The sequence below is a fragment of the Colletotrichum graminicola genome (genome assembly GCF_000149035.1).
Source record: "Colletotrichum graminicola M1.001 genomic scaffold supercont1.23, whole genome shotgun sequence".
NCBI lineage: Eukaryota > Fungi > Ascomycota > Sordariomycetes > Glomerellales > Glomerellaceae > Colletotrichum > Colletotrichum graminicola.
The window spans coordinates 316162-330739 of NW_007361027.1; the positions used below are offsets into that span (position 1 = coordinate 316162).

Below are 14578 nucleotides of genomic sequence, written 5' to 3' on the forward strand. Positions count from 1 at the left end.
CTGTGGAGCAGTGGGCTCATCGGCCACGGCCAAGAAGGGGGGGGGCGAAAATCAACAGAAGGAGGGTACGAAAAGCCGAATTGGGTGGACAGTAGATGGGCGTGGGCAGGAGTGGCCCACCTACGTTCTGTTGTAATATTGTACCAGGGGCATCATTGTTCACTACACGTCGATACCCCCTACCACTACCTCCGCTTCGCTATTGTGCGGTTCTAGCTGTTTTGATGTTACGGGGGCTACTCGATTTATTCGTACATAGTTTTACGTTGAAGGAATAGACGACTGTATGAGTGGTATTGCTGTATGAACGTTCTGGGTATTGAAACTTGGAGAGAAATAAACAAAAAGAAAAAGTCTAAAAAAACTCATGATGCGTCTTGCCGTCCGCAAAGGGAATGATCTTATTTCAGAATAAACGACGACATTGCATTAGAACTCCAACTCCTCCACCTCCATGCCGCAGCCGTTGCACTTCTTGACTGTCATGCCGTCTTCGTTCTCGACGGCCCGGCCCCAGTCATGAACGTGTTTCCCGCCGCCGACCGAGTCGCCAAACTTCCTCGGGCCGGACCCGGCGGCGATAGTGGCCTGCTGCCTGCGGATCGCCTCGGTGCGGGTCTTGCGCTTGAGGTCGTTGAGCTTGTCGCGGAACTTGGCGTCCTTGCGGCGCTTCTTGTCAGCCTCGCGACGGGCAAACTCCTCATCGAGCTTCTCGGCGGACCCCCACTTTGTCGTGAAGGCGTACTCCTCGACCTGGAAGCGGAGGAAGAGCATCATGTCGTGCCAGTGGGACTTGTGCGGATTCGGCCGTGAGAGATGCGGCAGCAGAGCTGCGTCCTTGAGCTCCTCGTCCGTGAGGAGGTAGTCCTCCCTGCACTCCGTCTTGGTCAGGAGGGAGTACTTTTCCGGGTGCTTGTCCTTGCAGGCGTGGCAGACCTGCGCGCCAAAGACCTCGTCCCAGACGAAGTCAATCTCGTACGAGCCGCAGTCCTTGCACTTCTTCCGGGCGGCGTCGTCGGCGAGCACGCTGAGGCCGGGCTCGAAGGGCCCCGCCTTCTGGCGGCGGAGCTTGCGGAGGAGCTGTAGGCGCTCCCACTCCTGGGAGGACATGCCCTTGGGCTTCTCCTCCTGCGCCGGTCCGCCGCCGGGTTTCTGCCTCGGCACGAGGGCCGTGTTGTGCGGATCATCCTCGGCCGTGAGGAAGCCACCCTTGGTGTCCGTCATGGCTGACATGTTGTAGTCGACGAACTTTGCAAAGTTGCGCGCCGGGCGCGGCACGGCGTTGGTGTCGCGCGCATCGCGGTTCGTCGTCGGGTGCTGCGGCGGCGGCGGCTGCGAGCCCGTGCCGGAGGCAGTGGTCGAGATGGACGAGTACGGGCGCTTGCGCGAGGCGTCTGCTGCCGAGCGCGATGCGCCGGCGCCGGCCGTTGTAATGTGGACGTCGGGGGTCGCGACGAAGCCCGAGGCTGTTTTCAGAGCGGAGGGGGCGCCGGAAGCGGCGAGCTCGGCGTCGCGGCGGTCACGGAGTGCTTTCGCGCGGAGGCGGGACTCTTCCTGAGCGAATGTTAGAGAAATGTGAGGCAAGGGACTGGGACATGGAATATCGAAGTGGCTCACCATGCGACGGGTTGCTGCTGGCGTGGGAGGCGTCGCGGTGGGGGGCGGGGCGGCTGCCTGGTTCGGCGGTGGTGTTGATGGACGAACCATGGCTGGCTGTTGCAGAGGTTTGGATGCCAAACCGGGGCTTATCTTGGACGTTGTTGTGCACTATGAAAGGGATTGTAGTTCGGAGGATGTGATGCAAGTGTGAGGCGTGAATGAGAGTGGAGGGGCAACTTTTCGAGGAACGATTATGTCACCAGTTAGTCGCGAATGCACGTGCTTTTTGGTGCTGACCAAGCCACGTCGAGAAAGTGAGGGACGGTCTGGCAATGCGGGAGCGGCGAAGCTGCCAGGAATACATGTGGGGGAGAACATAACTCGCGGCACAATGAGAGATTGAGAAGGAGAGAGAGAGAGAGAGAGAGAGAGAGAGAGAGAGAGAGATAGGGATTAGCGGGCAACGGACAGCAGGAGTGAAGATTAATGAGCTGTATCTTTGGGCGAGCTAAGCATCTACGTGGTGGTTGCCACCCCATCCTGAGACTAGCCGCGTGCATGTGCGTCGCAGCAGATGTGTTACTTGTTGCAACCAACTGCGTGAGCACGCGCTTCTGGGCATCCGGTATAACCAATGGCCTGTTTTATTGTCGTCCCCCCCACATACCCGAAAGACAAGAGAGATAGATGCCCGTTTACTCCTCCTTGGCACCGCCACGGCCGGCGCGCTCGGCGGCCTCGATGGCCTTTTTGTCGCTCTGGGCTGGGCCGCTCTGGAGACCCTGCATGAAGCCGGCAGGGGCAACGAAGGGGCGCTTCAGGTCGCCCGAGGCGGGCTTGCCAAAGACGTGGATCTTGACGAGGTTGCTCTCGAGGGCGCTCTTGAGGGGGATGATGGACTGGATGAGGAGGGGGTTGGTGTACTTCATGTAGAGGTGCATGAAGCCCATCATGGCGATACCCATGGCCTGGGAGCGGAAGGCCTGGCGGAGCTGGGTTGTGTCGTAGGCGTGGATCGTGGTCGTGACCAGCTTGCCCTCCTCCGAGGAGCCCATCGGCGCCGGCTCGACGTACTTGAGAGTGGTCATGTCTGCGTTTTGAACTGTCAGCTGTCTGCCCGTACACACTGCCCTTTCATGAACTCTGGCGTGTTTGGTCTGTACGCACCCTTCTTCTTGTTGATCTGCGCCTGGACGTAGAGGTAGATGATGGCGATGATGATGTTGCTGGCAATGTAGCCGGCGCGGCACAGGTTCAGGACGTTGGGGTCATCGAAGGGGACCTTGCGCGAGACCTGCACCATGCCGAGCATGATGATCAGGTTGGTGCTACGGGCATTGTCAGCGCTGGACGTTCGTACAAGAGTTATGAGGAATGGCGGCGACGGCAGCATGCGCACGCAGAGATTGCAGTGCATTGCGACGTCGCCGCGGGGACGAGAGGCGTGACGTACATCTGAGGGCTGACCATTTTGGCGGTTGTCTTGAAGAACGGTTGATTAGGATTGACAAGGAAAATTCGACCCGAGGGACCTCTGCGGATGCGACCGAGGTTGATTAACACGAAGGCAAGGGGAAAGGGGGGAAGATAGAAGAAGGCTGGCAGGAGGAGGAGGATGTAGAGGCGAAGACGGCGCGGCGTTCGAGTTTTGGCGAGTTTTTGTATGGTTTAGCGCATGAGGGTCAGTGTCGCTGGGCGGAGAGGGTGAGGTGGTCGAAACGGCGTCCGGGCTTGCGTAGGTTTAGGCGGAGGTGGGCCATCTGTGGGTAAGACCGTACTGTACCTAGGTAGTCTGTACCTTCAGGTCATAGGCGCTGAAAGGTACCCTGGGCGGTCCAATTCGGGGTCCAGCGGCATGGCGAATTGAGAAATGTCATAATTTTTTTTTTTCCCACTCCATTTTTCCCTCAGTTCCCCCCATCGAATCGGGTTAAAGCAGTGATGCGTGAAATTGGGGTACTCTTGGGGTTTCTTCTGTAGACTTCCGCTGCCGTCCATACCGGAACACACTGAAAGGGGTGTATGGGTAACATGTGTAACGCCACGGGAGCCTTGAATCTAGGTACCTGTCTGTTGTGTTTGCTGTTCTGTCCTATGTCCTACCTACATCCTCTGACCCAATGCAGCCGGTCTCTCTTTGGGCACTCTGCTGTGACCCTCTAGTTCTGCAACTCTGACACAGCAATGCATACATACCTAGCTAGTATCGCGCGTCTTTGAGCTGTCTATGGCGAGCTAATGTACATACCCAGAACTGAGACGCAAGATGCATCAAGCAAAGTTCTTAGCTCCCCTGTTGGAGACTGCCATAAGGACACGTTCGTGCATTGCAAGGTAGGGAATCCTGTTGGTTGGCACCCCACCACCTGCCTAATCCAAACAGCTCCCCTTTTGCCTTATCTTGCAGCTGAGATTTGGTATTGCAACTCTGATTACAGTGAGGTGCCACAAGTCTCCTGACATATACATAGTATACACCTAAAGCACGACTTTATAATAAGTAATACTAAGCTAACTAGATATCTTATAATTAAAAAAGAATACTTCCTAAATAGCCTTACTAAATCCCTATATATTTTATTTTTAAATACTTATTTTACTTACTTATAAGAGTAAAAAAAGAGAAAAAAAGTATAGTGTTCTTTACTTTCTAGAGATAGTAAGCTTATAAGGGATATATATGGTATAAATACTATATTTTCTTAAGGTAAAAGTGAAAAACCTAAATCTATTTATTTTTAGACTTAATATATCTGTAACAGGGCGCTGACAGTGACGCGCCTGCCAATAGACCTTCCAACGCCTGGCTCTACCCAATTGAGCCAGAACGCCAAAAGATCCACCAATGCTCAAGTGGTCCTCACTGAGCACTGCTGTCAACACCACTTATATGGCCAATCGCCAATCAATTAGGGATTGTCACCCTGTGACAATATCTATTATTATATAAGTAGTATACTTTTAAAATAGTATAATATAATTTATGTACTTAAGTAACTATGTATAGCTTTTATAGTTTACTTTTATACCTAATATATTAAGATATAGTGTATTCTTTATAGTGAAGTTAAGGTGGCGCACTATGAGGTGTCAGGAGACTTGTGGCACCCTACTGTACCAGACGGCGGATGTTGGCATACAAATGGAGGAATGACAGTCAGTGGCTGCCTACCATTTATCTTCCTCTCTTTGCTTACACAAGGAGACCTCAGACCCACGGGTGAGTGCAATAGACATGGCCGTCTCTGAATAAGGACAGTTGTCTTGTCATATTTCGTATATGTATCCGTACACCAGACCAAAACACCCACGACAATATCCACAATGAGAACTTTACCAACCAATACACCAATGGCCTCAAGCAAACGTCTTGAGGATCGGGAGGTATGTCGTATAAGCCTTTCCAGTGGTTGGCTCCATGCTGTAAATGTAGTCGGCCCACCATGGGCCCGCTGCCCACCAGACTACTCTATCAACTCGTTAGCCCTCCCCGTAAACCGCCAAAACGACATCGGGCATCTCGACTCACCCCTTCCACTGCTCTGAATTGTCAGCGAGGTGCTGGAGGGCGCCCTTGACGGCCTCCTGGCACTGCGTGTTGGCACCGGCCCCAATCTCCCCGATGACACCCTGCTTGTTGTTGTCCTTGAGCCATTTGGTAGCGATGGCAAGACGCTCGGCGCCAACGGTGCTGCTGACACAATCCTCGTTGGTGCCCGAACCGTCCGAGTCAAGGTACTGGTGCATTTCGTAGTAGAGGAGCTTTCCGCTAGCGTCAGTAGGGTCACTGAGGTTCTTGAGTGCATCGCCGGTGCCGCTCTCAATCTACAGACGGTCAGTTCCACGTATGGCTTATAAACGGCGAGGGAAAAGGGCTCTAGGAAACCAGCATACCCAGTGCCAGGCACCCGAGTAAGCGTTACCCTCGATCCAAATCATCTGCTTCGTCGCGCCTGCAGCGCGGATGTTGTCAATGGCGGCCTGGTTGAGGTCCCTGACCAGCGAGTTGTCCATGTCGTGGTACTCATTGTTGGTGTCGAAGATGACCTTGTCGTTGTCCTTGAAACGAGCGGCAACCGTCTTCCACCAGGCGCCAAAGTCGGTGGGGCTGGTGATGATATTGCCGTAGTATCGGCCGTAGTTGTGAGGATCGAAGATGGCATATGATCCCTTGGAGGTCACGTCATTGATGACCTATACGCGTGTTAGTGCCAGCTCATCTCTTGTTTTGCCAGAGAGGCTGCAACACGTGCATCTTCAACGCCGGAGAAGTAGTCCTCATTGATCTTGTTCGTCAACTTATCAGGGGTGATCCGCTCCATCATCGTTCCGATACGAAAGGTGTTGAGCCCCTGGGATCTCAGGATCTTATAATTCAACTTAGCCCATGCTGCAACTTCACATCAACACACACCACCACTTACGTCGATGGCCGTCTTGTTAGGCCATGTGTAATCCTTTCCCAGCTGGCCCGGCAGATTCTTCTGGCCAAACTCGCCTCCACTCTCGTTTGCGCCCACAAACTCGAGCTTTCCGGCACGTTTCTCCTTGGCCCCGTCCATGGGGGCTGCCAGGACGGAGACGACAGACGCGATTCCGAGACTAATGCTGGAAAACTTCATGATTTTCAGCGACCAGAACGAGAAAGGTTAAGGTTAAAAGAAAGAAAAGATGGTCAAGGGATCGGATGTCATCGCCATCGAAGACAAGACGAATTCTAGGATGACGCCGAGGCATGGCGACTTTATACTACTTTGACGACCCTCCCCCTCCCCCCTCTCGTCCGATCCATCGCGCAGCGGTAGAGGAAAGCATAATGCATGGTTGGCGACTGAACTATGGAAGGCGGGAAAATTGGCCACTCTCCGGCCAGTGAGATGGGTCTCCATATTCCGTCCCGTCTATCAAGACGAAACATCACAAGTTGTGGGCAATGACTGGACGTAACTAGCTAAGGGAACCCGTTCAGTAAGGCCGTCTAATCTTGTTAAAGCTCCATAGCAATGCAAGGTAGTGAGGGCATGCGAAGGCATTTCTAGCTAAACTTGCTTGGAAAGTTGGCATAGATGATGTGCCGTGTGGGGCAGTCCCAAGTCTAGGAGGAGAACAAACATGAATACCCGGAAATGCGGACGTCTCCTTTCGACCTTGTATACGTGGATCATCATGAGACGGCATCGAGTGTCGATGTACGCGGCTACTTTGCGCCATGGCGTCGCCGTTTATCATCCCCGACCCAGTCTTCCCGCGGGTGAAGCTGGGCTGCCAACGGCATCATCACACGAGGGATTTTGGGTAACGGAGGATAGCACATCCGGAAACTTGAGCTTATTTACGCGGGTAAAGAGTGCCGGCTTAAAGTGCCAGGGGGGGGGACAACTTGCTGGTTTTATATATTGGACGAATAGTCATCTATAACAAACAACAAGCTTTTGGCAGCACGAATAGGGTGGGGTTTAAAGTTGGCCGTTTCAAGTCGCGGGGGAACTTCTTCCGCGTGGTAACTGGGGGGTTTTCTAACCCCACAACGATTATCACAATGGGGCTCGCGGAGAACAGATGAGGGTCTAGAACGAGCCATGACCGCGGGGTGACGGCGCGAAAGAGGTAGATGGACCTTTAAAAAATGAAATATGGTCTTGAAAGAGAAACATAACCTCGGTGATATCATTTCTATAGACGCGGTATCGCTGGAAACGAACTGTTGAAGACACCTGAGGATCCAAGGGCAAATGGGTGTTTTCGGGCTAACATTAAAGATTGCTTTCAGGCAGGGAATCCTTTAGCTGTGGCAAACCCTGGACAGAATCATCTCATCACAGCTGCTGGTTGAGGCTTGCCGCTGCTCCAACGCAGTGCAGGCTGACCATGCAACATGCGGCTGGTGGGCAGATGCGGAATTGTGGCTCGTTCTGCAACGTGACAACAGCATTGAGCAGGTTTAAATTAAGGGGTGTTGCTTGTAAATTGATCCGAACAAGAGTGTCCATTGCAGTTGTTCTCCGCCTCAAGTCCTCCATAGGTTTGAAGCATGGCTAATCGGTAGGTGGATCCGTCGTTGGCTCGCCGAGAATTAACGGAAAGTCGGCTCCGCACGGAGCACCGAGCCATCACGTGACGCGGACAAACTCTGGGAGCACGGAAATTCTTCCCGAGTCGCGATCGATCTGAAGGGGCGGCTATCAATCCCAAACAGGGCCATCATATCGCGAAAAACCGGCGTTGCAAAAAATGCAGCCAACAAGAGCCCTGCTGAAGAGATCCGTGTGGAAGGGTGAGTCCCAACTGCTGATGGATTGCGCACTGAATCCAAAGTCATGAGCTAACCAAACGCTTCCAGGACCACACATCGTCCCGTAAGGAGACCCCCCCTCCTGCTGCGAAACCTCTCGATCCAACCCTCGAATCTGACATTTGTTCGAATAGTCTCCCTATCGTGCGGCCCCAGCCTGGTCAGAAGATCACGCCCATCCGGACGCAGGCCCGTTCCGCAACAATCCTGCCCAACTTCGTCGGCCTCAAGTTCCAGGTTTACAACGGCAAGAGCTACATTGATGTAACGATTACGGAAGACATGGTCGGACACAAGCTGGGGGAGTTCTCACCGTACGTGTGCGCATGGAATTCAGTGATGAAGCTCCTGGACTAATTTATGGTAGGACGAGAAAGCCTTTCATTTGGACCAGGTTGTGAGGTGCGACTTTCGAACAACTCGAACAGCGCTCCTGGGAAGGCAGAGGAAGACAAATACATGTATAACACTGTCAAGATAGCAGCGATAAACTTGTAGCATAAGGTGTTGTGGCTTTGCGCCTATGATGACCCTCCTGATGGGCCTTTGTGTGGATGTCTACTACGTTGTATCCATCATCTCCGTCGCTGTTGAATTGTCCGTTCCTAAAGAAAAACCCCGGCCCGCCCTTGATCGTGCCCTGATTGACCCCGAGACGCCGAACCCAGACCATCTAACGCCGTGTTATATGTATATACATCAGCCCAAAGATGCAAACCCTTCTCCTCGACAAACAGCAAGACCGTACCTTATCGGTAGAACTCGCTCCTCTTCACGTTGACGCCGTACTCGCCGACAGCCATACCGAGATCCTCCATAGTAAGGACGGTCCTGTTCTGGCTGCCGCCCTGTCCACCGCCACCGTAGCCTGGCCTCTGGATACCGAGGGGCCCACCACGGCCCTGGTCCTTTGCGCCAGCTGGGCCCGTGGGCTGCCCGGGGATGGGGAAGCCCGCCGCAGCGCCTAGGTTGCCCATGGGGTTGTTGGCGTTAGAGTTGGAGGCACGGATGCGGCTGTACTGGTAAGCGTCGGCAGAGATGTCGGCGATGAACTTTTGCGTGGCGAGGGCGAGCAGGCGCGCGAGGCGGGGATCGGTCTGCGGCGGTGGGGGGAGGCCAGCCTTGGTCATGTAGTAGTTTGTGACTGCATCGGGAATCTAGGAGGGGGGGGAAGCGTTAGCCTGGAGCTTCGGGTGCGGGGACATAGGGAAGCAGACGGAAACTCACAATTGGAGCATAGTCGTCCATTTTCGTCAAGAACTCGCGTAAGGACATGTCTTTGCGGGTGATGGCCTTGGGCTCGGGGCCTGGTGCGACCGCTTCGGGGACGGTAGCGGCGTCGGCCGGGGCAGCTGCTGTCTCGGTGGGAGCTTCCTGTGTGTTCGGCACAGTGGGGGCCTGCTCGGCATTCTCGGGTGCGGTGCTAGCCATTTCGATCGCGAAGAGTTAGCCGGACAGCCGTTTTTTGATGATGTTTCTGAAATGGGAGATAACTTCACACAGCAAAGCAAAGTCCTGTGAGGCTGATGAGGCTGGTGTTGTATGTTGTTGGTCGCCTTGCGAAAGTGGCGCATCTGTCACGTGCCTACAGAGGCCCCCCTTTCTACTGTCCTGGCTGAGCCACCCCACAATGACGGGGAAGGTATCCGTATGGTCTGTGCAGTTTCTTATCTCAACCGGGACGTTCCACTACCTACGGATACTGGGGGGGGGGGGGGGGGGTGGTTACCCGGGAGGGGGTTCTCGACAGTGTCCATACATTATGACCAGGTGAATATAAACAGTACTCCGCATAGAATATCAATTACTCCACAGGCTGCATCTAGATTCTAGGGTGATGCGAATGTCATTCGAACCCTTTTTGTCCTAGAATCAACTCTCTTGTCTAAGTTTTTAGAGATGTCTAAAGATGTAGATCTATGTCAGCCTAGTCTGAATGGCTAGATTTAGACAAGAAAGAAAGAAGAAAAAGACAAGAATGAAGAAGATGGCCAGAGAGAAGGAGCTGTAAATGACAGGAGCAAAATGACAGACAGTACATAACAATTGGTACCTACTACATCGTATGTCGGGCGGGTAATACCAGACCCCTGAGGTCGCTCGCTAGAGATACATTATGATGGGGCACTGTCCAAACCCCCCGGCCCCTCCCCCTCCCGCCCGCCAGGTAGATCGATACCATCATCGTGAGCAAACCCGAAAGATCGGGTTGCATATCGTGAAATCGGGACTAACGAGCATTATGCTTCCAATATGGGTTGCTGATATGGAATGGAGAACATATCATGCCATCCAATATAATTGGAACCTATCATGTGGAAAAGCGGGCGTCTGGTTCCCTCGCTAAAATAAACGCATTTTAGTCTGGTCTCATAGTTCGTAGCCTATGGTCTAGCGTCACTAAGACGACAGAGTTGGCTGATACCTACATACTGCAAGTGTGCCAAAAGCATCTGCCGTCCCAACTGCCTCTGATTTGCCCTTGCAAACTCTAAATCGAAAGACGTTGTACGTATCTACCCGCCTTGAAGTGATCGTTTCTTCACCAAAGTTCCAGGTTTCTTACACCACCGAGGAAATAATGGCTAGCTGCCCATTAGCTATCGGACCTAGATATGCTGCGGATTCCTCGAAAGCCGACATTGGCCTAATTACCGTTGGGTTCTGTCATCGAGCAAGATGTGTAATTCCCCCTGAACCCTATGTCTAACTCCCCCACCCTATATCCGAACCACCCCTACATCTGAACCACCCGAAATTCCCGTATTTCCCCTCCTTTATTAACACTACTACCTTTTTTAAACTATCTTAACAATTACTATTTATTACTAAATAACGCTATTTTTTTAGGATACCTTCTTTAAACTATTATGAAGTAATATTCTGAAGATGAGCTCTAACGGGCCCTCCTAGATGTGTAGTCTGGGCAGTATAGCCTCTGGGCTGTTGCTTGCAGATGGGGTATACTATATATAACACTTTAGTATTAATACTTTAGTAGGTAAAGTAGGAATACTGCCTTTAAAGATAGGCAGCACTTATCCTAGGCCTAGGAGGATAATCTAGCTGCCTATATTACCCTTTAATAGTCCCTTAGCAGATACGTTAACTATTAATAAGTAAAGGGCCTAGTAAAGCGTATAATAAGTAATAGGCATCCTCCTATAGGGAGGAAATAGATAGCCTAATTTATATAGCAAAATCTATCTATTAGAACCCTCTAATCTAGAGCAATTAATGCCTAGCAATAGGCAGCCTATTCCCCTAAGGTTATCTAGGATTTCTTCTATTGCCTTAGCACCCTGCTATCTAAGGGATCTATCTATCTAATAGATAGAATATAGATAAGACTAGTATTATAAAGGGCAAAGGGGGTAATAGGCTAGTGCTAGGCTCTAAGGCATTACGATATATCTAGAAAAAGCAGCTAGGATCCTAGGCATAGGTATCTATTATTAAGTATATGTCTGCTACTAGTAGCTCCTTGCCCCCCTTAGTTATATATAAAGGTAAATCACTCTAGGCCTAGTAGTTCCTATCTAACCTTAATATATATAAGCTATAGCGATTTATAGTAACTAATAATAGCTAGACGACTAATAATACTGCCCTTAAATAGCTAGAGAAGGTCTTTATCTTACGCACTAAGCCTGCCTAGCTAGAGGAGGCTAGACTACTAGTTCTTAATAGGTATTATAGCTATATAACTATTAATTTTATATAGTAATACTAGCAGTATAATATATATCTACTATTTCTACTGCTACACGCCTCTACTGTCCTCTAGCCTCTAGATATAGCTGTCTTTAGCCTATTAAAGCAGGCCTATTGTAAGGAGGTTAGATATTTAGATAACTAGGTTATAAATTTAACTGTTACTAGCAAAAAGGCATTCTTAAAGTGTTATTTTAAGGCCTATAAGGTATCTATTATATCTATTAATATTAGTAGTAGCTAAAGGTTATTTAGATTATAGCCTATATATATAAGACGCCCCTTATCTAACTTAATAGTAACTAGGGCCTATTAGATTATCTAGGCTAGCTAGTAGTTAAGTTAGCCTAGCAGCTAGTAGTAAGATAAAGCTAAATCTATTATCCTATAGTTAACCCCTTGTTAATCTGCTAATCTATAGCATTAACTACGCTAGTTAACCTAGCTAGCTAAGGATAGGCTAGATACCTATACTATTTGTTACCTATCTAGAAAGATACAAAAGGGCTATAATAAGCAGGCATCTAGAGCAGCCCTTCTAGAAAGGCAGGTTAACTTATTACAGGCCTAGTTAGATAATATATAGTTACGTAAGAGGAAAAAGGTCTGCCTATCGCCTAACAGCACCTTTACTACTATAGAGGATATAATCTGGGCCTGAAGTCTAGATCCTGGCAATATAGATAGTCTGGATGAATCTAGGGCATCCAAATTGCCCAGCGAGGCCGAAAGTTGCATATGGGTGGGCGGCAGAGATAGTGAAATAAGTGGTGATAGTGGTGGCGATGGTGGTGATGATGGTGGTTCGGATGTGGGGGTGGTTCGGATATAGGGTGGGGGAGTTAGATAGCAGCCATCACAGTTTTGGGTCGGACGTCAAGTTTCCTTTTGTCTTCGTCAAGTCCGAATTATTTACTAGTTTATAACCTCGTGCTACATACAGTATCTCTATGAAAAGGAAACAGTCTCGGCATTCTATAAAGCTGGCGATCTCCAGGGTGATTTATGACCCTCCCTAGGATGATGTTTCATGTCAGGCTTCATAATGGGCAGAATGGATCCTCCATCGCTGAGATTGCTCTCGCTGGCATTTTCCGATCTGGGAGCACGCATCTGGATGCTCTCGCCCTGTGCCTCATCCGCCCAATGAGCCTTGGGCAGAGATGGAAGAGGTTTCCTCAGGTCTCTGCGTCCGGCAGCGCAGGCCCCCATAGTGTTCCTCTTCTCCTCCCTCAACCTGCGCCATCTTCGGAGAGTAAAAGTTTCCAACATCAACGTTCGGCAATTTCTTGTCGTGCCAAAAATGATGAAGAGGAAGATGCCCGGTGTCACGCCTGGGAGAAAGAGCGCAAAGGTCGTCCTAGCGCGTTCTAAGCTGAAATCTGGTTCGGTCAAAGCCGCATCTTTCTTAATGTTGTTGATGGAAGCTAGTTGGAACAAGGTGTTGGTAACTTCGAAGATCCTAGAATGAGGGTTGGTATCGTTGGGTTACTGTAACCAAGTCAATGGAATAGGGTCTTACGAGAGTGCAAAAAACGCTATTGTGAAGCGCCCCATGAGCCATCTGTCATAGACACTGCGTGTGGGCTGTGACTTGTTCATAGAAGAATTGACTGTTGTGTCGGCACTCCTTGACCCTGATTGACTCGAGGTTCCGTAGCTGACGTTGAACGATGTCAACTTCCTTCGTGATTGGACGTATCTCGTGAGTATGACCAGCATTGTACTAGACCCCACAGCGAGACTTAACATGACTAGAGGAAGTTAGTCTTTCAAGCACACCTTGTAACAGCAATAACGTGAACTTACGCGGCAGGTCTGCAACGAGGATAAATGGAACAAGCTGTTTTTGCAAGGCGGGTATGCGCAGTGATAGAATCGTGCAAAGCGGGAAAACGACAGCAATTATCTTGCCGGCCGCATTGATTTTGTTCAGCATTCGTCTGAGTTTCCCGCGTTCGTTCAGCCTGTAAACTGATTGTGCGAGTGCAATGGCCCTTGAAGAAATCCATCAATCAATTGCTCTGCCAGTGATTCCAAGGGTCTTCTATTTGTATGTATTACTTACCAAAACATAACAAACATTGCTTCTACACTGTAACAGTAGTACTGGATGTAGTACAGAACTAGGTCCATACCAACCGAGCCATTGGCAATAGCCTGTTCTGCATTATTTGGGTTCAATTTCTTGTTGTTGAACTGATCCCACAGCATGTCTCGCCATGTTATGATATCGTGAACTTGCTGGATGATCGAGGCAGTCGTGCTTAACAGGGTAAAATAGGCAACGCATGCCACATCTATCGTACTGATCAGCTGGCGATGGTCAATTGCGTGAGAAGAGTATCAACTCACAGGTGAACTGTTCGCCATGTGACCAGGTCAACCACAGCATGAGGAAACTACAGATCTCGCTGATGCAGGAGTATACCATCGCGCCGGCGGCGGCGCCGGCAGCTCCAGACGGAAGCTGAGCCATCTCGGGGGACGGGGAGAGCCAAGACAATTGAATCTTTACTACGGATATAGTAACCGCATAGCAGGGTTGCCACGATGATCAAGAACCGCACGGCCCCTTCAGGAATATGGGAAACTGCCCTGTTTACATACTCGGCGGAGGCCACAATCCCTCCGGAGCATTGGTCCAGGTGCCACTACTTAGCCTCCTTCCCCCATGGGTTTCGCGGGAGTGTGATTCAGTTATGCACGCAATATGCATGCTACTTGAGCCACACCTAGGGGCAGAGATTTCAAGTCCCACCGGCCCTTGGCTACTTGAAGAAGAAACCATTCTGTGGCCTGATTTACGGAATCAGCAATAGCACCCTGCCGCATACAGCCACATCCGGACATTAGAGAAGATTGACAGTCGCTGCAACTCAGTAAGCATGAGATGATTATGCAGGGGCGGCGGAGCTTCCCATTTTCGTTCAGATGGTGGCTTCCCCACCCCAACCCCTCGAAGAGAAACGC

General features: G+C 50.7%; 6 protein-coding genes across 6 annotated transcripts; 1 reads left to right on the forward strand and 5 right to left on the reverse strand.

Annotated features, from left to right (window-relative positions):
* Nucleotides 1-429: 429 nt before the first annotated feature.
* Nucleotides 430-1707, reverse strand: GLRG_06261 (DNA repair protein; the record flags this gene model as incomplete). Its single annotated transcript, XM_008096946.1, has 2 exons — nt 430-1554; nt 1618-1707. The coding sequence occupies 2 exons, from the start codon at nt 1705-1707 to the stop codon at nt 430-432; spliced, it is 1215 nt and encodes a 404-aa protein (XP_008095137.1).
* Nucleotides 1708-2294: 587 nt separating this feature from the next.
* Nucleotides 2295-3069, reverse strand: GLRG_06262 (phosphate transporter; the record flags this gene model as incomplete). Its single annotated transcript, XM_008096947.1, has 3 exons — nt 2295-2689; nt 2767-2927; nt 3053-3069. The coding sequence occupies 3 exons, from the start codon at nt 3067-3069 to the stop codon at nt 2295-2297; spliced, it is 573 nt and encodes a 190-aa protein (XP_008095138.1).
* Nucleotides 3070-4956: 1887 nt separating this feature from the next.
* GLRG_06263 (cellulase) lies at nt 4957-6221 on the reverse strand (the record flags this gene model as incomplete). The annotated part of the gene is made up of 5 exons (XM_008096948.1): nt 4957-5068; nt 5129-5424; nt 5494-5793; nt 5847-5966; nt 6024-6221. The coding sequence occupies 5 exons, from the start codon at nt 6219-6221 to the stop codon at nt 4957-4959; spliced, it is 1026 nt and encodes a 341-aa protein (XP_008095139.1).
* Nucleotides 6222-7830: 1609 nt separating this feature from the next.
* Nucleotides 7831-8292, forward strand: GLRG_06264 (ribosomal protein S19; the record flags this gene model as incomplete). The annotated part of the gene is made up of 4 exons (XM_008096949.1): nt 7831-7873; nt 7940-7955; nt 8026-8205; nt 8259-8292. The coding sequence occupies 4 exons, from the start codon at nt 7831-7833 to the stop codon at nt 8290-8292; spliced, it is 273 nt and encodes a 90-aa protein (XP_008095140.1).
* Nucleotides 8293-8640: 348 nt separating this feature from the next.
* GLRG_06265 (transcription initiation factor TFIID 23-30kDa subunit) lies at nt 8641-9322 on the reverse strand (the record flags this gene model as incomplete). The annotated part of the gene is made up of 2 exons (XM_008096950.1): nt 8641-9048; nt 9119-9322. 2 exons carry the CDS (start codon nt 9320-9322, stop codon nt 8641-8643), a joined length of 612 nt encoding a protein of 203 aa, XP_008095141.1.
* Nucleotides 9323-12580: 3258 nt separating this feature from the next.
* On the reverse strand, nt 12581-14084 carry GLRG_06266 (uncharacterized protein; the record flags this gene model as incomplete). Its single annotated transcript, XM_008096951.1, has 5 exons — nt 12581-13067; nt 13128-13359; nt 13415-13602; nt 13674-13905; nt 13961-14084. The coding sequence occupies 5 exons, from the start codon at nt 14082-14084 to the stop codon at nt 12581-12583; spliced, it is 1263 nt and encodes a 420-aa protein (XP_008095142.1).
* Between the last annotated feature and the right edge of the window lie 494 nt (nt 14085-14578).